Source organism: Taudactylus pleione, unplaced genomic scaffold (genome assembly GCF_031769625.1).
Source record: "Taudactylus pleione unplaced genomic scaffold, aTauple2 ptg000117l, whole genome shotgun sequence".
Taxonomy (NCBI): domain Eukaryota; kingdom Metazoa; phylum Chordata; class Amphibia; order Anura; family Myobatrachidae; genus Taudactylus; species Taudactylus pleione.
This window is the reverse complement of record NW_028284519.1, coordinates 14,043,475-14,070,451: the sequence shown is the minus strand read 5'-3', so window position 1 is coordinate 14,070,451 and position 26,977 is coordinate 14,043,475. Positions and strand designations below refer to the sequence as shown.

The 26,977-nt window shown below is 43.7% G+C and overlaps 1 protein-coding gene across 7 annotated transcripts in view; it reads right to left on the bottom strand.

The window, feature by feature from the left end:
- Positions 1-19,932, bottom strand: part of BRD7 (bromodomain containing 7) — a 29,376-nt gene extending 9,444 nt beyond the window's left edge. The window contains exons 1-7 of one of the 7 annotated variants that reach the window (XM_088471872.1): positions 19,666-19,932; positions 17,243-17,445; positions 12,667-12,796; positions 10,708-10,762; positions 6,616-6,760; positions 6,231-6,341; positions 2,673-2,908 (exon numbers count right to left, since the gene is read on the bottom strand). In XM_088471872.1, coding sequence (XP_088327998.1) covers positions 2,673-2,908; positions 6,231-6,341; positions 6,616-6,760; positions 10,708-10,762; positions 12,667-12,796; positions 17,243-17,445; positions 19,666-19,876 — 1,091 coding nt within the window. In that variant the 5' untranslated portion in view covers positions 19,877-19,932. The remainder of the gene's footprint in view (positions 1-2,672; positions 2,909-6,230; positions 6,342-6,615; positions 6,761-10,707; positions 10,763-12,666; positions 12,797-17,242; positions 17,446-19,665) is intronic. The other 6 variants (XM_088471871.1, XM_088471875.1, XM_088471874.1 and 3 more) reach the window with 6 other exon arrangements.
- Positions 19,933-26,977: the final 7,045 nt, after the last annotated feature.

Genomic DNA, 26,977 nt, shown 5'->3' with positions numbered 1-26,977 from the left:
GCCAGGAGTGTTTGGGGGGCCTGCTTATGTCTGCATTAGGGGAGGAGGGGTTGCCCGACTACTGCCAGGCAGCTGTCCATACTCGCCGGCGCAGCAGCATGACGTGACATTTGTGACAGGCAGCCTAGCAGAGAACCAGATTTGGCTGCCTGTCATTACAGTGCGGCGGCTATGCGGAGCTTAGTGTGGTGTGCATAAAAGCTCTCGGGACAGGGGCGCTGGAGAGTATGTAGAGCTGCCAACACACACACACACACATACATACATATGTATATATATATACACATATATACCCTGCACTTTGCACTAAACCTCACAACGCACAACATACCGCCCAGTCACCCTTAATGTGTCCTTGTTGACACGGCTGCCGGATGTGACGCCGATGCCGACATCACATGTTCATGAGGGCTCCGGGGCGCAACGCATTGGGGCAAGGGGAAATGCTGGGCAGGGGATGCTGCATTGGGACCAGGGAAGGTGCCGGGCAGTGGATGTGGCTATGCAACGGGGGAGGTGTGGGGCAGGGGACGTGGCATTGGAGTGGGTGAGAGTGCCAGGCAGGGGATACTGCAACGGGGCTGGACACACACACACACACACGTGTTGTCCATCACAGTGTGGAGGCGGTATCAGACTGCAGGGCAAAGATCCCTCCCCCTGTATAAAAGCACATGCGCACTGTTCAGGCGGGGAACAGTTGCCTGAATTGTTTAAAAAGAGTTAAGGTGCGTACACACTGGGTGATATTACTGAGCGACTGCACGATTAAGACATCGTAATCATGCAATCGCTCAGTAATCATGCACAAATCGTGCACTTTTATGTCAGAAACGACCAGCGATGCGCGCTCCCGCTGGTCGTTTCCGACATTGTCCATCGCCTCAACATGCAGCACAATCTGCCGATAACGACAGATTGGCATGTTCAGGAATGATGGACAGTGTCTGCACTGACCGACTGATCGTTCAGTGCAGACACTACAGGGGATCAGGAACGACGGTACGATTACGATGTCGTAATCGTACTGTCTTTCCTGATCGACTAGTGTGTACACACTACACGATATGCTCTCTGTTCATGACATTGAACACAGCCGCTGAACGATATCATTAACGATATCGTTCAGCGCCGGGCTCTCTCCCCCATTCCCTGACATGCAGCAACCTGACGAGATCGTCAGGTTGGCCTGCATGTCAGCCCGATGAACGATGATGACGAACGACCCGCGGGAACGCGCGTCGTCGTCATCGTTCATCTTTTTGGGGTTAAAAATGGACGATTGAACGATAACGATATCGTTCAGTCGTCCACTTTATCGCCCAGTGTGTACGCACCTTTAGGCCTGCGTCCACTCTCTGTGTGTTTGAGCTGGAAAAAAAAGTTAAAATCTGTGGGGACAGTATTTGGGAGCCTGCAAATGGGGACAGTGTCTGTGGAGCTGCTGTATGAAAACGACATTCTGTGTAGCCTGTAATAGGGGCCAGTATCTGAGGGCTGTATCAAACATTTTTTTTTTTTTGGTGCCAGCAGTAAATAATGGGATGCTGATTTCACTAGAGAGACCAGATCCTGTAGACTTTGATTATGATAAAGCTGCAGACAAGTGTGTGTGTGACCTGACCCCCCCCCACCTGTGTGTACCTACCTCTGACCCAACCGTGTGCTTCTGCTTACCCCCATCTGTCTCTCTGCCTCCCCTCCCCATTTATGCCTCTAGCCACCCAGCTGTTGTGAGCATCTACCCCCTTCCCCTATCTGTGTGCCTCCAATTGGGGAGCCCTACCAGTGCGGCATCCTTGCAGCCTGGCAGCGCTGGACTTTTCCATGCGATTCAGACGATCTTGGTGTGAACCAGAGACGGAGATGCGGTGACATGACGTCACGTTGCTGCATGCCGCTTCCTGTTACAGTGATGCAGTGACACAGCAGGGCAGGCTGCAGTGCAAAGAATTTGAATCAATGTGTTTATATTTTTATTTATCCCATCGGGGCCAATGTGTGTGTTTATATTGTTTTTATCCTATTTTTATCCTATCGGGGCAAATGTGGTGTCTTTTTCCCTACTGGGGCTAATGTGTATGATTTTTCCTACCAAGGCCAATGTCATCTGCTATATGCTTCATGGGCTGTAGCTGCTAAATTGTTAGGATTTACAGAAAGCCTAAAGTTACCCAGGAAATGTCAGGTAGGACCCCGATTTTTTAAAGTGAGGGGTCCCTAGGAAGCACATTTTTGGGGGGCTCAGTGCGATCACGATGTTAATAATCTGCTGCAGGAGACCAAGGACCTAAGCTTTATACTGCATGATAACCACCAACAAATAAATACAGCAAAAGCAACAATGGAAGTGTTTTAAATACAAAAAAAAAAAAGTCATGTCCTGGTGTGGCCCAGTCACAGCCCAGACCTCAATCTGTCGACTGATATAAAAGTTGCTATTAACAAACCTGATGGAACTAGTACATTCTAATAATAAAATACTAACAAAGAATGCACCAACATTCTTTTTTAAGTATGAGCAGATTTTTTTAGCATACCAAAAGCATATAAACTGGGTGCATAACTAAAGATATGAAGGGGAGATTTTTTAATATTTAATTCTTTTGAAATTACATTATAATAGTCTTGTCTACCATAACTTATGATATTTATATATTCCTATTACTCACAGAATTGTTGCTGTGCATGCAGTATACCTTTTCAGATCTTTGGCAGGGCTTCTGAAAGCGGTCACATCACAGGTATCCATTGATTCCTCCTTCAGCTCTTCTGTCCTAACTACATTCCCCTGAGAGTCTCCCTTCTCTTTGTCCTTTCCACTGGTCTGGAGATCAGCCATGAACTCTATGCTCTGCTTCAGACTCTGGATTCTCTCCTGTATTGAGCACAACCCATTGGGAGACTGCTATAGTATATTAGGTATAATAGAAACAAAAATTACTTGATGGTATTAACCAGCAGATTTTTCCTCAGTGAAAATCTATTCAGCTCCCCCCACCCCACCCCACCCCACCCGATGGAGGCAGCCATTTTGTGGGCTGAGCCAATATTCATAAAAAAGCAATCTACCAATTCACTGGGACCATCACTGAGGCAACAAGCACAAAGGGGCTGATCCAGAGCTGAACTCGTCCATTCACGGACGGATTTTGTGGTTTATAGCACTGTGCTTGTACCATAGCCAAGCGCATGCATATATGGGTAATTCGAAGTATATACATATCTCAGTTGCATCTTCCCTTCTGGCTGAATAGCATAACTGTATGGTAATGAGGGCATTCACACGTAGGCTGTTTAGTAAGGGCGGCCAAACAGAATTGCAGGCTATGCAGTGTTATGTGTACGCAGAGCTCAAGGGGTCTATTTAGTTAGGAGACAGAGTGAAAAGTGATAAGAAAGTGATAAGGTGCCAGCCAATCAGCTCCCAACTGTCATTTTTCAAACACAGCCTGTGAGATGGAAGCTGATTGGCTGGCACCTTATCACTTTTCACTCTGTATCCTAACACTGCTTAATAAATAGACGCCCAAGTAAGATAATAATGACAGCTATGACAATTACTGTACATGGATAAGGGCGAAGCAGTTACATAGATGCGTACAAATATGCATAGGAACCAATATCAGTTTGTTCCGTGCACGCAGTAATTGCAGCATTGCGGGTAACTCTGGATCAGTCCCAGTGGGAGGTCATTTCTAGTGAATTGCTTTCTCATGGGAGCAGAAATGGACAAAAAAAAAACAAACACGATTGCAACAGTATCTAAAAGTATAAATACAAAAAGCTGCATCGTTCCACAATTGTGGGCAGTTAGATTTGTTTGATGACCATTCCTAGAAGCTCACATTCAAAATAATTTACATCCCATAATACAATTTTCATTCAATTTGTGGATTAGGTAGAAGATTGATGGTGATCGAAACACACAAGTCAATTTTACAAAACTATATCTGTTGAATATTTTGCCTATGTGGGGATGTAAAATACTAGAAACCCATTTGATATAATTACACACAAACACCACCAAAGCCATGGAAGAGACTTTTTTTTTTTTAACCAAAGACTCATTAAATAGTTACTTGGTAAATTGGCAATAGGCTCAACAGTCATCAATACATCATGCGGGGAAATGTCTAGGTTCAGAATGAGCTTTAGAAGTTTAGTCTCACCTGGTTATATGATCATTTATTGGAGCATAATGTCTAGAAAGCTTATTACACAGAATGGTATGGATACATTGTTAGGATTAGTTCTGGTTTGCAGAACTTCACATAAGCTTTATTTAAAGCAGCAATGAACACCCCAAAAGAAACCATCAAGTCAATTGCAACTGTGTCAAACTCTCTGAACATTACAAAGAAGTAACACTGGGAAATACAGCAAATATAGGAAGGCTAGTCATAAAAGAAGGTAAATGAAAGAAATTATTTCTGAGAACAGTGTCAAGATCTGTCACTTTTCACACAAACAGATGTCAATCTTCCAATTTATATCTTAATACAAAACATCAAAAATTCTAAGTTACTGAAAGAATATTTGGAATAGAATTATATTTTAGGTGTTGTCAAGTTCAAAACAAACCAGCAGAAAAAAATAGAGAGATTGGCAAAGGCAGGTGCAACGGAACTACTCACTGAGGTCGGAGACCAGTAGACAGTGGTTTTTGTCATAACAAATGTAATACACAAAGGAGCATGATCTTAAGTACAGTTGAGAAGAACTGAGGAAAAAGCAAGTTTTCCACCATAATGATACTCTTGTATGATGTGATTACAGTCATGGTTACTAAAAAGTCTATCATGTTGCTGTCCCATTCATGAAGAACATGTCATGCAGATAAACTGGTAACGCCTTAACTAATAACAACAAAAAAAGAAAGTGAGAATCACACCAATGGCGGAGTAATGGAATACATAGGACGATGAGGAAATACTACTGGAGGAAAACGCAAAACATCTTTGCGTATCTTGGGGACCATTTATAAAAGATTAGTGAGAAAGTAGAAACTCTGCTTCACTTTCAGTACCACAACCATTAGAAAGCATAGTATGTACAACGTTGGCAATACATGAAAGCTGAATCACAGGCTCAGGTGCAAGCGGTTAATAGGTTCTAGGATCACCATTTAAAAATGGTTGTCTGGTAAGAAGTAGGGATGTGCAGGCTCGGATAGGTTCGAGTTTGCATGCTGAGTTCGGATTTTTCCCTCCAAAAAAACGGAACTCAGAAAGAGGCAAAACGTCATCATCCAGGAATGATGATGTTTGTCCATGCAAGATGACGTTTTGCCTCTTTCTGAGTTCCGTTTTTTTGGAGGGAAAAATCCGAACTCAGCATGCAAACTCGAACCTATCTGAGCCTGCACATCCCTAGTAAGAAGACTAGCTCACTCCCACTGCACATACTACCTTGCCTATAGAGCATTTTGTCATCTGTACTGATTGTCAAGACACAGGAAAGCTTGGAGACAAGCGATTATCGTGAAAAGGACGAGAGATTCCATAAATGAACTCCCGCTGCCCAGCTAGTAAACACCAGGTTGGGGAGCCTTAAAGGCATAAAAGATTGATAAGAATGCAGACATCCCCTTACATATAGCCAAAAAACCTTCACATCACTTGTTATATCCAATAAACGCTCCAACACAAAGAAATGTCCTCTTCAAATGTCATCCTACAGAAATTGTGTTTTAATTGAAAAGCAGCATGTGTTATATTCAGTCAGTGTAAAGAGAAAAGGCAAAGTAGACTGTCTAAAGAAACACAGAGGCACGATTCCATGGGGGGAGTGATACCAGAGAGGAAACACTAAGTTAATACAAAGGCAGGCTAGGAAGAGGTGTGCAGTGCGCTGTGTGGTAAGTATTACATTATGTTGATCAGCCTGTTTTAGTCTACAGAGATGTTCACCCTCCAAAAATTAACTGAAGGTTCTCTTTCTCTTTCTTTTCCTAGACAATAAATCTAAGAAAGTATCTCCGCTGTTCATAGTAAAATACCAGGTAGGATAGACGTTTATGTGTGATAATGCCAAAATGTGTGCAAACATTGGAGCAGATTTACCAAACCTTCTAAAAAGAGTACAAGTGGAGGTATTGCCCACAGTAACCAATAATATTATAGCTATCATATCTAGTACATTCTATAAATGGACAGCTAGAATCTGATTGGTGCTATGGGTAACACCTCCGTTTGTATTCTCTCCTGTTATTGGAAACATTTTATTACCTGACTGAGGATTTTCATTCCAGAATTCAGCAGCTTTTTAGCAGCCTTATAGTAAATGGTCCCGGGCTTGTTGTAAATCATTGCATTATGGCAGATCTGCTTGAAGTTTTCCTAAGAGAAGAACGTTTGGGAAGTAAATTGTAATACACTGTAGTAGTCCCCCAGCTGTGAAAACTGCTGCAAACATTACTGTAACCCATATCAACCATACTGATTTAGAGACTAACTACCAATGTCTGATTGGTTGTTATTGGTCAGTGCTTTTTAGCGCCACTTTTCAGATAACATTCTCTAAATACGTTGGTCTTCTCTATCTGAATCAGGTTCGGAAATCAATACCGTGTCTGTTTACAGACTGTAGGATCAAGCTCGTCCTTTCCCTTACCTTAAGTTCTTCTATTGATTCATATTCTCTATTTCTAATCTTCTCCTTTATTGTGCTGAAGTCCATAGGGTTTTTAATAATCATAGAGTAACCGGGAGCAATGAAATCCGTGACAGGAAATGCGAAGAAAGCACTGGAATCTTTCCTGTGAAAGAAGAAAAAGATAAAAACTGATCTTTACAAGCAAAAGTGTAATCAACACATATTGCCGTCATGTAACATAATAGAAAACCACTACTCATTTAAATAGATACTGACGTTTGTAGTCATAGTACGGAGCTTTTAACATTTGGAAAGTACAGCCACTGACTAAGTCATTGTTTTCCTTCTAATAGACTTTGGCAGAGGTTCCGCCGTTACAGTCCACGTTTTAAGGATATCCATCCTTACGCACAGGAGACTTAATTACAGATGTGTCCTCATTCATCTAGCCCTCAATACGCCACACGACTTGCCTGGTGTGAGTTAGCCATCAGGTCCCGTGTTACTCTGCTAGCGTCTGGCGTCTTTTTTTGCTGAAAATGCGTCTGAGTCGCAATGCCATCCAACTAGAACGCACCAGCAGACTGTGCAGACTCATTTAATATGGGACACATATCAGTGTGCACCTGAGACTGTATATGAAGCACAACGGAACTTGGAAAGAAAAAAGCTGCAGCCGCAACATTGTAGCACTTCGTATACAGATTCGGAGACTCAGTTGCATATAGATATACAAGTGTCGCTTATCAAATGAATCAGCACAGTGTTCTGGGGTGTCCTAGTCACATCACATCGCATTGCGATTCAGATGCAATTTAGTAAAAAAAAAAAAGACAGCGCTTGCAGAATCTCACGTCCCGGGACCTAGGGCACCGGGGATGGGTGCTTTTTAGCACAACTGCAGCAAAGCTATACAGAACACATCTGTAGTGCCTCAGTCAATTTGATTTAACCATCTGGATTCACATGGATATCCTTAAAACCTGAACAGCAATAACAGAGTTTAGGAACCTCTGGACTATGGGGTGAATGTACCAGCAAGAGGACTGTAAATTTAGTCACCAGGTTGGTTTTGCCTTTGAATATATTGCCACTTTAAATCTAGCGGCTGAACTGTCTGCAATTACATTTATCCTGATGTCCACTTTTGGTAGAAATTCCCAATAGTAATGTAGGAGCTGGAGGGTCTCTCACATCCCCTAACCTATATATAGCTATGTAGAATCTATAAACTGTTCACTGGTTCAGCCCCAGAGGATATGTGAAGATCTTCTTTAATACTAACCAATTTCACAACACCATGGCCCTTATTCTATATGATGGTTGCAGACTTGGCAGTATAAAATATATCACTAAAGTATTACATGATACATTCTACTCTCATACAAATATATTAGGAACAAACATACATATTTAGGAAGACAATTGGGTACCTATAAACCTTAGCCTAGAATATACATGAATGTATGGCTTTCTGTGGCATAACATTGTTTCGTTTCGATACTATGGCTAACATATAATGCTCTGCAGCTTTGGGACTGTCTGGCCAACCAGACTCCACTTTAAACTCCATTTTGTTCTCTGCAGCTCTTGACTCTATGCATGAGTTAGCAACCAATGGTCTGATGCAGAGGGAGTATTCTCACAGCTTGCATGAATTTGCACTGCACAATTATGCCTGCCCGCTCCAGGAAAGTCAGGACAGTGGTAATGTAGGCCAAGTGCAGTGAGGGTGCGTTTGCAAAACAGATGCAGGAAAAAGTTCAGTCAATGCCTAATAGCGAATGCATTTGCAGCACCTAAAATGGTTTGCAAGAAATATGCGAAACCTGTGGCCCACCCTCGTTATATGCGGTGCTCCGGTGGGAGCCCCAGACAAGACCGCCCCTGGTAGCATTTACTTTTTTTTTCCTTTTCCACCAAGATTTTATCTTAGCCTTATTCTCCTGGGCAGCCTGGAGGCCATTTAGATTAGCTGCATCTGTTTTTGCAGAGAAATGCAAATAGAGCTTTAAATGTCTTATAAAATGTAATTATTATATTGCGAGACAAGCGCTTTCCCGCTTACTAATCTCATTCTACTCCGCCACACAGTGTCACAGGTGAGGAATATCCACACTTTATCAATACAAAATGTTCTGACAATTAAACTTTATTTAAATTAAAATTATTTAACTGCCTGCTAACAACAAATGTCTGGTTTCTGTTTCATTATAGATCATTTTGTAGAATGTATTTTCATTCCCATAGTCAGAACCAGAATGGGGCTTTAAAGCAATCTGTTGTATGCAAAGTGCACAAGCCCACATTTATTTACAAAAAAATGTAATGTCACAACAGAGAGCCTCAGTAGTTGTAGCCAAATGTAGAGAGTGCTGTGACAGTGCAGGAAGATGTGTTGCTATGATGTTGTGACAGTGCTGCTGCAGGGGATGTAGTTATGAGACCAATCCTGACACTACAATCCCAGCAGGGGATCTAACGTTAGCAGTCAAAATACCGATGCCTATGTTAATCCCGATGCCAGGACCCCCGCCAGGACGCCGGTCCAATCGTCCAGCGCCGGAGGTAAGTAGCAATGTAGCCAGGGATGGGGGGGGTGGGGTGGTGGTTAGGTTTAGGCACCCCCTCCCCCGGGGAGGGTTAGGCACTAGGGGAGGTTAGGGACCCTCCCAGGAGGGTTAGGTTTGGGGAGTGGGTGTTATGTTTAGGCACTAACGAGGGGAGTTTAGGGTTAGGCACTATAAGGGGAGGATAGGGTTAGGCACTCCTAAAGGAGGGTTAGGGAGGGAGAGGGGAGGGTTAGATTATTCACCTCCGCTGTCGGGATTTCCTCCGCCTCGGGCTAGCGCTGTCGGGATTTAAATCGGCATCATAGCCGCCGGCATTTCAATCCCATTCCTTGCCGCAGTGTGAAGGAAATGTGCTGCTACATGGAATGCCCACACTCTCAAGGACCCCATACACGGTATGATAGGTTGGTAAGATGTGTAGTACGATTTCCCTTGAAATTCTTCATACGATGTGGTCAAATGCTGTACGATTGATCGTTACGATCTTCCAATACAATGCATAGAAGTTTATTAAAATTGTACTCCAGATCTACGATCCAATTAGACGAGCTCGGGGACGTGCATCAGCATCGTATGCACACTGAAACACCACATGATGTGCATGATTGATCATTATGATTGATCAAAATCGTGCACATTGTGTAAAAAAAAAAAAAAATTACACCGTGTATGGGCTATGGGCTGCATTAGTGGTGTGGCACCCTGCTATGGGCCGCATTAGTGGTGGTGCACCCTGCTATGGGCCGCATTAGTGGTGGTGCACCCTGCTATGGGCCGCATTAGTGGTGGTGCACCCTGCTATGGGCCGCATTAGTGGTGGTGCACCCTGCTATGGGCCGCATTAGTGGTGGTGCACCCTGCTATGGGCCGCATTAGTGGTGGTGCACCCTGCTATGGGCCGCATTAGTGGTGGTGCACCCTGCTATGCAGCATTGCACAAACTTCGGTCTCCATAGGGACCTTTTAACAATGCTGCAGGGCCATTTCCACTAGTAAATTCTATGTATTTTACATGTTTATGTAAGTAAAGTTTTATTATTGTGTCCCCTTCTCCCAATGCAGCCCTCAGACTAGAAAAGGTTGTGCAACATGAGGGCAAGTGGGCCATAAGGGTCTGTGACATGTACCCATCCGGCATAATCCTGATGCATATTATACAGTTACTGAGTTTAACGCATTTTGAGCTATGTAGGTAAACGGACATAAACAGTGTAACTTTTTCAATCATAAATGGAAAACAAATACCATAGGTACATTTCTTAGACATATATAGCTTTACTGTGGTTACGATTTAAATATAAAAAAATTCTCCTTTCTGATCATGTTGGGTGTAGTGCAATGTATATAATCCAGTGGCCTGTAAGTGTCCAAGGAAACTATATTCAAATGTGCTAAGCTATGAGATACTCTGTGCTCTGTCTACAGCAAAGAGGAGAATATATATTCTGTGGGAAGGCACCAGGGCATTACTAATTAGTGCGAGTGTCAGTACATTAGTGCCAAAACACACGGAGGGTTGTGATCATGCAGGACTAACCTTTGCAGCTGCCGGACAAGCTGATTCAATGCTTCTTGCAGTGGGGTTTGCTCTTCTGCATGTAACAAAGCAAACAAGCTATTTAATATAAAACTTACAACTATAACATCAGTCACAGGCATACTGCTAATCATCACAAATAAGCAACTAGCAACTAACTGTACATCACAGGGGACTTCAATTACATGTTATAAACACTACAAGCCGTTCTGCGATATAACCTCTGTCTGGGCAGGATACAGCTCTACAGCTGCAGGACCCTCCAAGTTGACAAAATAAATAGGGGACCACAGTCTCTGAGAATTCCATTAATCTCATGAAGCAAGGTCCGGGTAATAACATACCCAAGTGTGCCAAAGTTTAGTTATGCTGAGACATAGCGGAACGCTCCTAATGACTATCTGATCAGAAAAGTTCATGGGAAGGGAAGTCCACTAGTACATTGTTGGGGGAATATTTCCAGCATCAGAGCAGTAACTTACTTTACTTAGTGCCTGATTCAGAGTTGTACACATACGCAGCATCAGACGCAGATCAGGCAAACATCGACTCCTTGAGTTAAGTCTATGGTTGAGCAGCATTGGCGCCATAAGATGCTGGAGCCATGTTCTCTGCATACAGGGTCGTAGACACTGCCAGTTACCACAAAACGTTTGCTTCCTGTCAATCACTTGCTACTGAATCCTCACGGCAACCTTAATCGCAATTCAATCGCTGCGTGTGCGCAATGTGGACGGGACGCACGTGCAGTCCACCAATAAGCTGCGTGAACATCGGAATAGTGTACATCACTGAATCAGGCCCAGAGTCCACAGCGAGTGGCTGAAGGTCCCCTGTAATCAGAACTCCTAGCTTTTCCTGACCACCGAAAGGACCAAAATTTAAGACCTCTAGACTATGGAGCATAAACACTTACTCCGGACTGCAAAGCTGTGCAAGACACTTCCCACACTAGTAGTTACTCAGTCTCTACAGGGTATATATACACTTAAGATTGTTTTTTTAAAAAGCTTTTAGGATTGAATTTAAAAATAAATTAGTAATACATGCAAAAATCGATCTGGTTTGCGTGCAGTACTATTGCACTTTTAAATCCAGTCCTCAAAGTCACTTTGAACCGTTAGCTTTGAAAAACTAACTTTTAAGTAAGTATACCACTGCTTCAGCTTCCCAGGCCTAAAGCCAGATCATAAGTCATGCTGAGACTACAGAGGCTGGAATTCTAGCACCAATTATTCCAAGCCGATGTCAAGGTGGCTCTAAGACAGGCATCAGAAGTAATATAATTAGCCTTTAAAAAGGCACTTCTAACATGTACCATTCTAAAGAAAAGCAGCACTGGAAATCGAATAGTTGCGATTATGGCAATAGATATTGGGACATCCACCTTTGAAGGGGATTCCCACTTTTCAGTAGGCTCACTAGGGAAAGGATAAGGTGTCTGAAGTTTGTGTGAAACCTGCTAAATTTTGTCAGATTTGACCCAAGCCTCACATACTGTATGTAAACTGATTATCAGAAAGCAGGGGTTAAGCTGGGTACACACCTGACAGATACATCTGCAGATGATGGTTGTTCATACACACTGAACCACCATCATATATTCTCCTATAGCAGAGGGTCCCGCTGCGATGCACTCTCCTGGCCTCTGCTGCAAGTGTACAGGCGGTCTGCTGATGGACAGATATATCTGCCATCGGCTGTGCAGCAGACATATCGCTGGTACACACTGGCCAAAAGGGCCCCTGATATATTGGCCGATCAATTGATCGGCCAATATATCTGCCGGTGTGTACCCTGCATTAGTCTGCAGGCAAGCTTACCAAAAGTATGTGAGGTGAATCGTTAGCCAGTCCTTCATAGCGAGTCACCAAAACAGGGAATGTGCGCTGAGGCTTTGATAATTGGAGTACACATCCTTATCTGTCCTGGTAGTTTAGCTCAATAGATTTTCATTACCTTCTGGCTTTGCTAAGGAAGAGTCTGGAACAGATACTGCTGGTATATCAGCGCCAAGTGATGAATGGAGTGAACGTTCTTTATCAGAGTTGCCCTCATGTTGACTTTTATCCTTCTTTTTCTTATCATCCTGAAAGTAACAATTAAGTTCAATTTATTAATTATTTCCATCCATATTTTCTTTCAACAATCTGTTTTAGGGACCAATGACAAAATTGACTTTTTATATCCTTTACTTTACATACAAATTGCTTTAGGAGGTGTATGAGCTTAAGGGACCATACACCTAGCTACTATCGGGAGATTTCCCAGTTCTGCCAATGCCAAGGGATCGGTGAAATTCTACATGTTGGACAACCTCCATTCACCGATTCCAGCACGAAAATGGTTGAAATCAGGGATTTTTGACATGATGAACTTTCCAGACGAATCGCTTGTCATCGGTGCCCGCCGATCTGCGTTTTTGATCGCTGATTCGATTGACGTCGGCAGAATGGGAAATCAGGCCATAGATGTATAGTATTAGACCGTGTTGTTTCTCAAATCCAGTCCTCATGGAATCCTAACAGTGCATATAGATCAGTAGTTTTCAACTCCAATTACTGGATAATTACTGACCCAGAAAAAACAGATTAACTCACCAGTGCATGATTACAAGAATCCTTAAAACATGACCTGTTGGTGGTACTGGAGTTGAGAACCACTGATCTAAATGCATAACGTGTGTTAATTATTGACAAACTGATAATAAATTATTTGATTTGTGATTTTTGATAAGAAAAACATGAATGGTTAGGGTTCCACGGGGGACTGGATACTGGTAACTAGTGTTTCCCCAACTCCAGTCTTCATGGACCACTAAGTGCAAGTTTTACAGATCTCCTAGATGGTGTACAGGTGTATTTATCACTGGCTGACACTTTTAAAAGATTCTCAGGTGGTGCTAATTATTTCACTAGTGAGTAGATCTGTAAAACATGCACTGTTAGTGGGCCATGAGGACTGGAGTTGGGAAACACTGGTGTAAATGAACACTTGCGGTAATCACTGAATTCAATGGTCTTAAGCTGTGTACAGAGCGCTTTATGTTAGCTCACACTGGGCGAAAATGCAGGAAAGGTAGAAATGCGGTCAAACCCCGAAAATGTGGGTTTGAACTAGGGATGTGCAGGCTCGGATAGGTTCAGTTTGCACGTTGAGTTCGGATTTTTCCCTCCAAAAGTCCAGGAATGATGATGTTCGTCCATGCAAGATGACGTTTTGCCTCTTTCTGAGTTCCGTTTTTTTGGAGGGAAAAATCCGAACTCAACGTGCAAACTCGAACCTATCCGAGCCTGCACATCCCTAGTTTGAACGCATTTCTCACATGCACCAAGCCCCGGAATGTGATGCACTCTGGGGCTTGGTTGTGGTGGGTAACGCCATCTTCCTGATGGCATTACCCTATAGAAGCCTATGGGCTTCTATCGGGAGAGTGCCGTGAGAGGGATCAAATTGCAGAAGGACACCAGAGGGGCTTCTGGGTCGCAGACAGGGAAGTCCCTCCATTGTAAAAGGCCACTCTTAACGAGAGAGCGGACATTTGCGGTGTTAGCCATGCATACCGGCTTTACCAAAAATTGATAACACTTAAAGAAATCATCTGAAACACTGCCTGTTCCATACAGTCAGACAGATGTGACAGGGGAAATATACCAACACATTCAGAGATCTTGCTTTTATTAGCTCAATACCCGAAGCCTTATTGGAATGGCTGAGTATTCAGCAAACCAACTTACCAAGGGTCCAAGTCGGAAAGACTACTTACCGTATCAGAAGATATTCCTATAAAATATATTGTTCAATTAACAGCCAAAGTTTTTGTGGGAGGTTTTTATTTTATATTATAATTATATTGCTGTACTAAACTAGTTTTGTAAGGAAGACTAGTCCAAAATTCCTCCTGACCATTGTGCAGGTCTGATCTGATTATTTTAAAGAATATTCTTTCGTTTTTACTATCCTGCAATTTGCAACTACGGAAAATAACTTCCAGTTAGGCTCCCGTTAAAATAAAGTCACCATGAGTTAGAAAAGAAGAAAAGTGAAAAGCATGAGCAGTAGTGACAATAAAAAGTGTCTGAATTACCTGGATTTATGCTTAAATTGGTCAGAAAATGTAATTTGATCTTCATCTAAAGGCGGGTATCCACTACCTGACAGTGAATTATATCATTATCGTTCACTACACTACACAGTGCCCACACTGTGTAGGCACTCCCCCCTCATCCCCAAACATGGCCAACCAGCATGTTCGGGCGATGTCGGCAACGACCAGCATGAACGCCCACCGCTGGTCGTTGCCGACATTTTGCTGCCCGATTAACGAGCGATTTAACGATAATCATGTCATTATCGTTCAATCGCTCTGTGTAACTGGGTAGTGGATACGCACCTTAAGTCACAAAAATAGACAAGCACTGTCTGCTTAAACTAACACACAAATTATAGTACTTTTCGTGTCCATATTAATGTCCATATTAATGAAATCTTTTTAACATTCGAAGTATAGGTTGGAAAAAGTCTGTGAGCTCCTAGGCTCTACAAAAGTCCTCTACATTAACTTGCATAAACCTGGAAAGGGTTAAACCAGTATCTGTAAGAGCCTAAGGCCCGTATTCAAGGTCGGACTTTTTTTGTGTGAAAACGGGACGCGGCAAAACTCAAACAGGCAAAAAGTCCTGTCGTTTTTGGGGAAATCAGCCTGCCACCCCCCCCACCCAAAAAAGATGCTCAGACACTGGGGGTTCACTATGGGTACCCCTAATTAGCCCTGCTGAAGGTATTTGGGGGTCTTTGAATGTTCTCAATAGGCGCTACTTAGCGTCTGTCAGCAAGTGGTGAAGAATAGCATTTTGCAACTTTGCTGGGGGAAAATAAGTTTTCCCATCAAATTTGGGGTACATGAAAATGGGTGCAAGCATATTTTAAAGTTGCTAAAGTCAAGCATTAAAAAGATCCAAAAACGCACCTTCAGCAAACACCTGCAATTAAAAATACACCTCCCCCTTACTTCCAGAACCCCCCCAAAGGCTATTTCGGTAGTTTTTTAAATTTGTACCCCAATTTGATTTTTTTTTGCCCATTTTTTCAAAGTGCTTTTTTAAGGTGTCCTTTGTGGGGTTTTTTTTACGTTTTTTGACGCAGTTAGCGTCGGGGGTGGGGTGGGGGTGTCCAAAGGGTGCAGGGTGGTTCCTGCAACATTGCACCCCAAAATCCCAATTCTGCACTTTTTTCCGCCGGGTGTTCATAGGCAAAACTTTTTCACCTATTACATTGCGTTATCGTGCCGGAGAAAAGACAGTGATATTGAATACTGGGGTAAATGAAATTGGCAGAAATGACATCATCGGCAAAAAAGTTTCGCCGAAAACGGCTTTTCGCATCAAACTGAATACGGCCCTAAGAGTCCATGGTAAAACATTTGGTCTATAAATGGAGAAAGGTTAGCACATTCCCTAGAAGTGGCCGTCCTGCAGAGATGAATGTAAGACCACAGCGCACAATGATAAGCATAGAGTATTCGCTATAAACTGACAGAAAACTCTGCAACTGTATACAGAATTACAGATATATGTTTGCAATACGTAAAACACTGAACAAAAATGGGACACAGTGAAAGAAGCCAATGCTGTGCAAAAATAAATATTGCAACACATCTTAATGTTCCACAGCGTACAAGCAAAATGTTCTGTGGACCAGATGAAATGAAAAATTAGTTGTTTGGAAGGAGCACACAATATTGACATAAACCTGATTGAGATACTGAGGTATGACATAAAGAAAGCAATTCACATCAAACATCCCAATAATATTGCTGAACTAAACCAGTTGTGTAAGGAGGAATACTCCAAAATTCCTGCTGACCGTTGTGCAGGTCTGATCTGCAGATACAGGAAATGTTTGGTTGACATTATTGCTGCCAAAGGGGATCAACTAGTTATTAAATCGGAGAGTTTGTATACTTTTTGAACCCTGCACTGTGAATGCTTCCATAAAGACATCAACATGTATAACGGTTTACGTGTTATTAGTTTAAGTAGGTTGTGTTTGTCTATTCTTATGACAAATGCTGGGTACACGCTGGCAGGTATATTGGCCGATCAATTGATCGACCAATATATCGTGTGCCCGTTGGCTAGCGTGTACCAGCGACATGTCTGAACGACGTCGGTCACAGAGATATAGCGTTGGCTGTGATCTACAACCGATGGCAGATATATCTGCAAATATATCTGTCCATTGTGCTGTGTGTACGGCTAATCAGCCGACCGCCTGTACACTTGCAGCAGAGGCCACGGGAAGGGGTTGCGACGCGACCCCTGCAGTCAGAAGATAGGTGATGGTTGTTCAGCATGTATGATCAACCATCATCTGCAGATATATCTTACAGATCTTATCACATTTTATGACCAATTTATGCAGAAAGCCAGGAAATTCCAAAAGGTTCACATACTTTTTTTTTTTTTTTTTTTAGCGGTCAGTGTTGTCATATGTCTAGTGTTATCACTGTGTGGAAGAACAGAAGTACACCGACCTTTTTCTTCTTCTTTTCCTCCCCAGGAGCGGCTACTTTCTCAGTTTTCTTCTTTTTCTTCTTCTTCTTGTCTTTGTGCTTGTCGTGGTCTGACTTGTCATCATGGAAGCCCTGCGGGAGAGCAGCAGCACGGGCGGTGGACAGCTCCTTTACCTCTCCAGTGCCAACTTTCAGAACTAGTTTTAAGGGTTTCTCCACATATTCTGCCAGGACAGAAAGCCATAATTAAAGCACATAAAATAATCTCTGGTATAGACTTTGCAAAGAAACTGCTGATATAATAACATTTTAACTTAAGCTAGTTTGTTTGTGTTGCATGCAAAAGCTAATTGGTGGGTGGGGGCAGAGGGTGGTTAGTGATATTGGCACACATATAAAAAAATAAAATGTATCTATAAAGAACAAAAAAAGTCAAATGTAATGGTGGCAATTCAATTCACCTATATAATATATCTTTGCCCACTTTTTCTGGCATACTATAAAGGTACCCAGAGAAAACTGGGCAGAAGGAGGTAGACAACAAATGTCATATTTGATATAATTTTTAAAAATACTTAACTGTGGTAAAAGGATGACCCCCTCATGATGATTCAGATATGGTGCAAAGTCATAGTTTTGCAAATAGGATATGAATATTACATCTTTACATTACTTTCTACCTAAATTCAGATGTGCTGCAAATGTAACATGCAGGATTTGCCTTTTATTTACAAACTAGCATATTGGAGCAGACGAATGCTGGGTAAGGGGTCGCTCTTCTTCCAGGTCCTACTTTACCCTGGTAGCACTTTCCAGCGTTTATAACGCCCTTCTCAGCACCCTGCATGTCGCTCTTAGGACACACACCATTGCTGTTTATTATATAGACAGGAACAAAGGTATAATAGGGGAGATGTATTATATGCTATAACCACACAAAACTTGTATGGATCATTAAGATGTGTTAATTTATTTTCCTCTCCAGTCTCTGCATACGTGTAACAGTATCGCTGGTGCATACAGCTGTATGACGATGGTATTACTGTGGCACGTAATAAAAAAAAATAAAAAAGCAATAGCTTAATCTTTTCACATAATGGCAGGATTTCTAGCCGGTATATCTAGTGTGTGTCCAGCAGCAAGTACCTCACAAATTTATTACATTTCTTATATAGTGCAACATATTCTGTTGAACGTCACCATTGGAAACATTAATAGCAGAAAGCTGGGTAAAAACAGACAGAGGTAGGAAGGCCCTGCTCGCAAGCTTACAATGTTCTTGCCAAATGAGATCTCATAGACAAGCCTTGAGGCAGGCCAAGAGCAATGACATAGCACATCAACACTAGTCTGCTGCGCTACAGGACTTGCAAAGATCGCCAGAAGAAGACGTTTTCTCTCCCCCCCTCCCAGGCTAGTCAAGATGTTAATACATCTCTGCGTTATTGCTTCCCGCATTGCTTCGATAAGCAGCGAAGCAGAAGTACTATGTGTCGCAAAAATACATCTTCCCCCAGGAAATTATACTTTGGAATAGGGATGGTCATCGTAAGCCCAGCATCAAACGGTTGCCGCGTTTCCAACATCAGATCAAGCGATGCATCAAAACCATTCGATGGTTATAATGTGTGCATGCACAGAAGTAGTCTGATCTCTACAAAACCACTGACGGGTGACCGCATCCGAAATAAAAAACAGCCAATCATTGAATGGGCATCAAAAAGTAACATCCGATGGCTGGCAACCATTGAAAACCCACTATTCAATTAAAAAAGTAATTCCATCAGATCTGGTACATCGATGGTTGCCAACCATCAGCTTCTAATGTCCATCCCTACTTTGGAAGATCAAAATGTGAAGCTCAAAAGCTTTCAGTTAGGACAGGTGAGCTGCAGCTCAGACATGGGGAGACAGCATGTGTCCTTTGTAAGGAATACATGGGCAGTGAGGACCAGCACACTACACACCATGCTTAGCAGTGACTTTGTAGTCATACCATTAGCACTGGAGATATATGGGATATGGTGATGCAGTGATGCACAACAATGCACTGGGTGCAGGAACAGGACCCTAAAGGCTCTCAGCAATAGCACTGGAGGCAGCTGCTATGTATATGGGATATGGTGATGCACAACAATGCACTGGGTGCAGGAACAGGTCCCTAAAGGCTCTCAGCAATAGCACTGGAGGCAGCTGCTATGTATATGGGATATGGTGATGCACAACAATGCACTGGCTGCAGGAACGGGAACCTAAAGGCTTTCAGCAGCAGAAGCACTGGAGGCAGCTGCTGTGTATATGGGATATGGTGATACACACAAACAATGCACTGAGGGCAGAACAGGACAATAAAGGCTCTCAGCAGCAGAAGCACTGGTGACAGGTACTGTATATGGGATATAGTGATGCAAACAATGCACTGAGGGCAGGAACAGGATACTTACGGCTCTCAGCAGCAGGACTCCGCACCTCCCCCTTCCCGTCATAGCCGTGTTTGTCGCCCTTGTGTTTTTTATGTTTCTTCCCCATCTCGCCCACCGGCCCCTTCAGGATCTTCTTCCGTATCCCGGTGATGACGTCACTCCGCCGCACCGACACCTCTTTCCGCTGTTTTTGCGGCTCGGCGCCGGCGGAGGAAACCATAGAGACGCTCATTGGTGCCGGAGTGTGTGCGGCTCACGGGAGAGTGATAGCATAAACAACTACTGCTGGGGCTCCCCCTTCCGACCACACAGACGAATTACACAGCCAAATCTATATCATTCATTCATGCGACCTATAGGGAGACGTACAGGTAGAATACGAACTGCGCTCCCCCTTCCGGCCAGAAAAGCGAATTACATAGCTAAATCTATGTATCAGCCATTCATTAATTTACGTATGTTGTAGAGTAGAAACATATCACAGATACAAAGTAATATAATATATGCATCTGCACACACCTGCAACAATGATTATGGGAGACCCCGTATTATTATTATTATTATTATTATTATTATTATTATTATCATAAATCAATTATGATATTGTTCGGGGGTGCTACCTAGGACAAGGGTAATGATACATCAAGAATACAAGAAGAAAGAAGAGGTTTTGTCTTTTAGGTGGCGCACATAGATTATATTTTTGTTAATAAAAACGTAACATTTATTAGATATGCTTTAAAAATGTCCTTTATATTTATGACATGAGCCAGGGAAATAAAGATTAAAAGATAGAGAAATAACGTTGAGAGAAGTAATAAAGAATGTGTAATAAAACAAATTTGACCCTGCTGTGTGTCTGTGTGGTTATTACTACGTGGAATATAAGAGAGTATTCAAGTTAGACTCTAGGTCACACAGGTAATAAGAAGTTAGGGATTGTGGGCCTGATTCAGACCCGCTCGCGAGCGCTATGCACTCGCAAGCGGGTCGATGGTGGCCCAGTGCGCATGCGCATGATGGAGCCGGCTCTGTCGTGCGCATGCGCGAGACCCGGATAGCGACGGGCAATCCGTCGCTCCGGGTCTCGTACCAAAGGGGGCGTGCTGTCGATGTTGAGTGACAGCATGCCCCCTTTGGTGGGCGGGCCGGGGGGGTTGCTGCCCAGACAGAGGCGTTCCCATGAGAACGCCTACCGTCTGGGGCCGGCCCCACTGACATCACAAGTGATGTCAGTGGGAGAGCTTTCGGCTCTGTTAGAGCCAAAAGCTCTCTGGGGCTTGCGGCAACGAGACCCTAACACAAGGGTCTTGTCGCAAGCCCGGTGGTCGCGATGGTCTTGACCATCGCGACCATGATCATGGCCGCTCGATATAGCTGTGGGTGGTCACCCACAGCTATGCGAGCGGCCAGGAGGCCGGTCAAAAAAACCAGAGTGCCGGCCATGATTCAGAGCGAGCACTCTGTCAGAGCGTCCGGCTCTGAATCAGGCCCTGGGTTCCTCTGGTTGATCAGATAAGAACTGGTAATTCTACAATATTTTAATCTTGGCAGGTAAAGTGAAGTCTATTATATAGGGCTCCACACATGTATCCTGACTGCTCCAATCAATGTGGATAATTAGCTTTCCTCCTCTGACCACACAATATTAATGTATACAATTCAAGCTTTTAAATTATGGGCCTGATTCAGACCCGCTCGCTATCTGCGTACACTCGCTAGATGCATATGCACATTTTTCAAAGTGACGCCACGGGAAGCGATCGCTCGCCAAGGCATAAGCACGCCCACCATGTCTTAGTGAGCGGCCACTTTGTGTATGCATGCGCCCAATCGCACAGGCAGAGCCGCCCACCAGCAACACCTCATCTTCAGGAAGTGTATTAAAACATTGGTACATCGAGCACCATCGGATGTGAAAGCAGCGCTTGAGGTAGCTTTACCCTACTGCAAGCATTGCGAGAAAATCTGTGTAAAAAAAAAGGCAAGTGACGTGTACTATGACGCTGCCTGTTAATTATGCACGCCTCTAAAACGGTGTTGAAACACCCAGGCAGGCCTGCGTTCGCACCTCCAACCCCCCGTTATTAGTGTCCTGTCCCTGTTACCACCCACAAACGGCCTCTCCTGTCACTCATTACCCTGAGCTGCCTTTGCTGGGTGAGTGAGAGGGTTGCGATCGCAGTGTGTAGTTTGCGCATGCGCAGAACGAAACAAGCGTGTACGCAGAATATCAGGCCGCTTGCGAACACACAGCGTGAGCGAGCGGCTCTGAATCAAGCCCTATGTTCAGGATCTCCTATTCTGTCCATGTCTCTGATGGTATCTTAATATATTATATTTGTAGTCTGAGATCAGTTTACAATTATTGTTACAGAGTGATATGAAGTAATGTTATGTCTCACTGCAGATTGTGTCCGTTTTCCCTGTTACCACCATCTAGGTGTTTCAGAAAGGATACATTGTTGCACTATTAGCGGAAATTATTAATTTTAGGAAATATTATGAAGGGATTCATTCATATCTAAGGGCCTGATTCAGACCCGGTCGCAAGCGCTGAACGCTCGCAACTGGGTCGATGGTGGCCCAGAGCGCATGCGCACGACGCAATCCGACGCAATCCGTCGCTCCGGGTCTCGCAACAAAGGGGGCGTGCTGTCGATGTTGAGTGACAGCACGCCCCCTTTGGTGGGCGGGCCGGGGGGGTGGCTGCCCAGACGGTGTTCCCATGAGAATGCCTACCGTCTGGGGGCGGCCCCACTGACATCACAAGTGATGTCAGTGGGAAAGCTTTCGGCTCTGTTTGAGCCGAAAGCTCTCTAGGGCTTGCGGACACGAGACCCTACCACAAGGGTCTTGTCGCAAGCCCCATAGTCGCGATGGTCTTGACCATCGCGACCATCATCCTGGCCGCTCGCATTTGCTGTGGGTGGCAACCCACAGCAATGCGAGCGGCCAGGAGGCTGCTTCATTAAAAAAAAAGACGCCTTGATTCAGAGCGAGCGCTCTGTCAGAGCGTCCAGCTCTGAATCAGGGCCTAAGGGCCTGATTCAGAGCCGCTCATAAGCGGCCGCTCGTTCGCTCTGAGCGATGTTTGCCCAACTGCACATGCGTACGGATCGTTATACGCATGCGCGAACCAGTCAGTGCGGTCGAAATTCATGTGCTCGCAAAATAGCAAATGCCTGAAAATTTGAGTGACAGAAAGAGGCGTATGTGGGTGGTAAGAGGGGAAGGTGCTTGAAAACGGGGAGTGGAGATCCGAACGCAGGCGTGCTTAAAGGTCAAAACGGGCGTTTTAAGGGTGTGCATAATTAATACAGGAGCGTCATTGACCACGTCACTGGGTTATTTTATAGCCAGAACTGCTTGCAAGATTGTGGTAGCAAAAACCAACCACAAGAATAGCGAGCAGTTCATACGCTGGTTGATGTACTCGATTAATCTAATAAATAGCGGACATGACGTAGGATGCGAGCGGCCAGGGGGCGTAGTTTTAAAAAAAACGACGGCAAGTTTTGTTCGCTCGTTCAGACCTAGAGGCGTGAACAGACCACAAAGAGCGAACGGTTTATTTGAATAGCCACCCCTATTTTCTGGACGAGCGAGCGCTAATTGCGTCCGGCTCTGAATCAGGCCCTAAGTCCCTTTGAGCAAGATAATATCCACTGAGTTATATTGTGTTGTCTCTGCAGAGTTTATTGAAAATGTCTCAATCTGCATGCATTTCCTTCAATCACTATTGTCAGGATATTCAGAGGGGAGACATTGTAACAGTTTATGAGGAACACCCCAAAAAAGCACTTTAAAAAAGGGGGTGAAAAAGTGCCAAGTGGGTGTACAAACATAAGAAGTAGCGAAATAGAATTTTGGGGGGTCTGCAAGTATGGGGGAGGTGTTTTCTTGATTGCAGGTGTTTGCTGAAGGTGTGTTATTTACATTTCTTATAACCTCACTTTAGCAACTTTAAATATGCTAGCACCCATTTTCAAGTACCCCAAATTTGACAGGAATACTTATTTTCTCCTAAAAATACAGCTTTATGCCATTCTTCATCACTTGTGTAAAGACGCTAATTAGAGGCAATTGTGCGAACTTAAGTACCCCAAACTCTTTAATTAGGGCTAATCGGGCACTACTACATTGATCCCCAAAGTTTCCGCATCTTTTTGGGGGTTCAGGCTGATTTCCCCATTTCAGACACCACTTTTCACCTGTTATGACTTTGTGTGTCTCTGTTTTTGCGTCTTTTGGAATTGAATAGGGCGAATCGCAGGTATTCGCCAGTTAAGTTTCAAATCTTTCATACATGTATAAATTTAAGGGTTGATAAAACTTGAGTGGGTTGTCCTAGCCTGCTGTGCCCTTCTTAATTTTTTGAGACTAAAAAACATTGTTCAAAGGCCAGCACCAATATCTTTGTCCGATAATACTGACCGTGCAGATGACAGTCTTTTGTTGACAGGCCTGAATAGACCACAATTTCCATCTGCGGCCTCAGGACGTGCAAAGGTGGTCAGGGAACAGTACACATACCTCCCAACTTTTTATCTTCAAAAGGAGGGACAGGTCGCACGTCGAAGGGGAGCGCGACTGAAAAGGGGGTGTGGCTTAAGAAAAAGGGGCGGAGCTTACTGAAAACGGGGTGGAGCTTCGTGGCTTCCTCCGTTTTCGTCACTTTGGGGGCTTGTCCAGCACTCTCCGAGATGCTGGGCAGCCCCCAGGCTCTCCCTACATGCGCACGGCATCTGTTCTCCTACTGCACACCTGCTGCTCTGCATAGCAGAGCAGCGGTTTGTGCTCTCCCAACTTACCCCCCACCGCGGGACACTGTGGCCTGCGGGCGGGACAGCGGAACAGTCCCAGAAAAACGGAGGTATGCAGTACATGACATACTTTAATGGGGAGGGGGTGGTCTCATGACAGGAATAAATATAATTTTTTTCAGAAACTGATGACATCTGCAAATATATATGAATAAAACTGTTTTTATAAAATTTGCTTTTGTTATTGTGTCTAAATAAATTAACTAATCATTTTAAAGTATACAATAAAATGACTTGTATTGTAAATCATTATGTACAGTAGGGTATTTAGAGAGGATGGGGCCTGTGTGCAAGCCCCATCCTCCTCTCATCCCGGTGGCCAGCAGCTGATTGACCCAGCTGCCCGTCAATCTTGCATTATTAGAATTTGTGCAATAAAGTGGCTTTAGCTTTTACTACACATGTGCAGATCGCAGGAGCAATGTCGAGGACACATTTTTTTCAGTGCTTTACTCACTGCGCATTAACAAAAAGAATGATAAATGCCCCTGGTGGCCTATTTCCAGCGTTTTTTGCAGCGTTATAGACAACTGAAGCTGGACCAGGTAAGTTTTAAATAATATGGGTACAGGGTGTGATGAGTGCGACCCCCCCCCCGGGGGTCCGTGTGCACTGCACATCTTGCATACAATACATACGCCCCTGATTATGTATCCCTTCCAAACCATACACAACCGTCATTATGAATACCCTTCAAAATGTCTTCAACTATGGGGACCTATGTATCCCATTTTTTTTCTGTAACTAATGCCAATCCTGCATTATCTGCAGGATTTTAGGTACTTTTCATATGCACTAATGCCACATTGCAGGACATTCGAAAACACAACATTCAACAAACAAGGGCCAAAAGAGACACATATGTGATCGCTATGGTAGTCCAACCATGTTCATGGTTACCATGGATCAAAAAGCCAAAGAAAAAAGGAGAAATTTTTAAAACACACTGAAAAACCGCATTTGTATAAAAATTCACAAATTAAAAAAACTCTTCATCGGCATGTAGAGTGGTCTGTGCACTAAGCCATGCAGAGTGCACACCACTCGTGGAAGTACTGGGAATGGGAGGTGGTGGCGTTTGGCTGCGCGTCATGTATTAGGTATGGGGATATGATGGAGGAGGAATTGGTACTGGGGGATATGCGGATCATTGGGGGAAGTTGCCTGAGTCTGTTGGGGTGGACTGTGGCCTTGTATTTAAGACTATGGTACTCTCCATATTCAAATCACCTTGAATAGCATGTACCAAAGCCTTATATACAATGCGCTTGAAAGGCATGACCTGTTCTGGAGAAATGGCCTGCATTTCATTGCCGAGATTGAGTCCAAAAATATGATTGGCGTCCGGGGGGTTCTGAATTACCTCCTCCGTATGTTTTAAAAATCTCTCACTCCTCGACGGTACAGAAGTGGAAGCCTTGGTTGCCGTCCTCCGCTTCTTGGCGCGGGCCTGGGACAGCGACTCCATAGCAGGTTCTTCCACTTCTGTGGGCTCGCTGTTCAGAGGTTCAGGATCCACATCTGAGGAGAGGAAATTTAAATTAAAAAACAAAGTAAAATGTAAGTGATAAATATGAAAAAGTATTTTTTTCCTTGATTTTGGGAAAAAAAAGAAACCAAATGAGAACAGGGAATACAGTATATTAGTCAGTGGTAAGGTTTGGTTACGTTATTCATTCAGGAAAGGAAAAAAATAAAACCTTTGAAAAATATTCATTTTGCTAATTGATTAACATAGTCAAATATACCACGCGCATACATAATTTCTAATTTCAATATTTCAAATTAAATTATAATCAAAAACAATAAAAATAATAACAATTTATAACAATTTTATAATAAAAATTCTGGCAAACTTACCACATCCTGACTCTCCGTTTCCTGGACCACTACATCTGGCGACTGCGGCTCCAGCGAGTACCTCAACCATTTCTTTGGCTCTTTGTCCAGGGTAAACAGGAGCAGGTCATAGGGCCTGATTCAGAGCCACTCGCTATTTGTGAGCGCATGCTCTGAATCAGGGCGGGGAGTTTTTTTTTTTTTACATGCAGTGGTGTCCATTATACAGATGCCCCCTGTATTATTGCTGTCCCTTATACAGATGCACCCTGCAGCAGTTGTGCCCCTTATACAGATGCCCCCTACAGAAGTGGTGCCCTCTATACAGATGCCCCCTGTATTATTGGTGCCTCTTATACAGCTACCCCTGCAGCAGTTGTGCCCCTTATACAGATGCCCCTGCAGCAGTGGTGTCCCTTATACAGATGCCCCAGGTATTATTTGTTCCCAAGGTGTCACCCTGCAGTAGTGATGCCCCCTGTGCCCCCTCTGCAATGCCCACATTATTAATAGCCCCATAACAGTGCCCCCTAACCAATTCCACAATAGTAGTGCCCCGTAAGCAATGCCACCATAGTAGTGCCCTCTAAAACATTGGTGGACAGTGTTTTCCATGCTTACCTTGTTTTTTTAAATATTTATCATGCTCCCAACGATGCAGCTTGTCT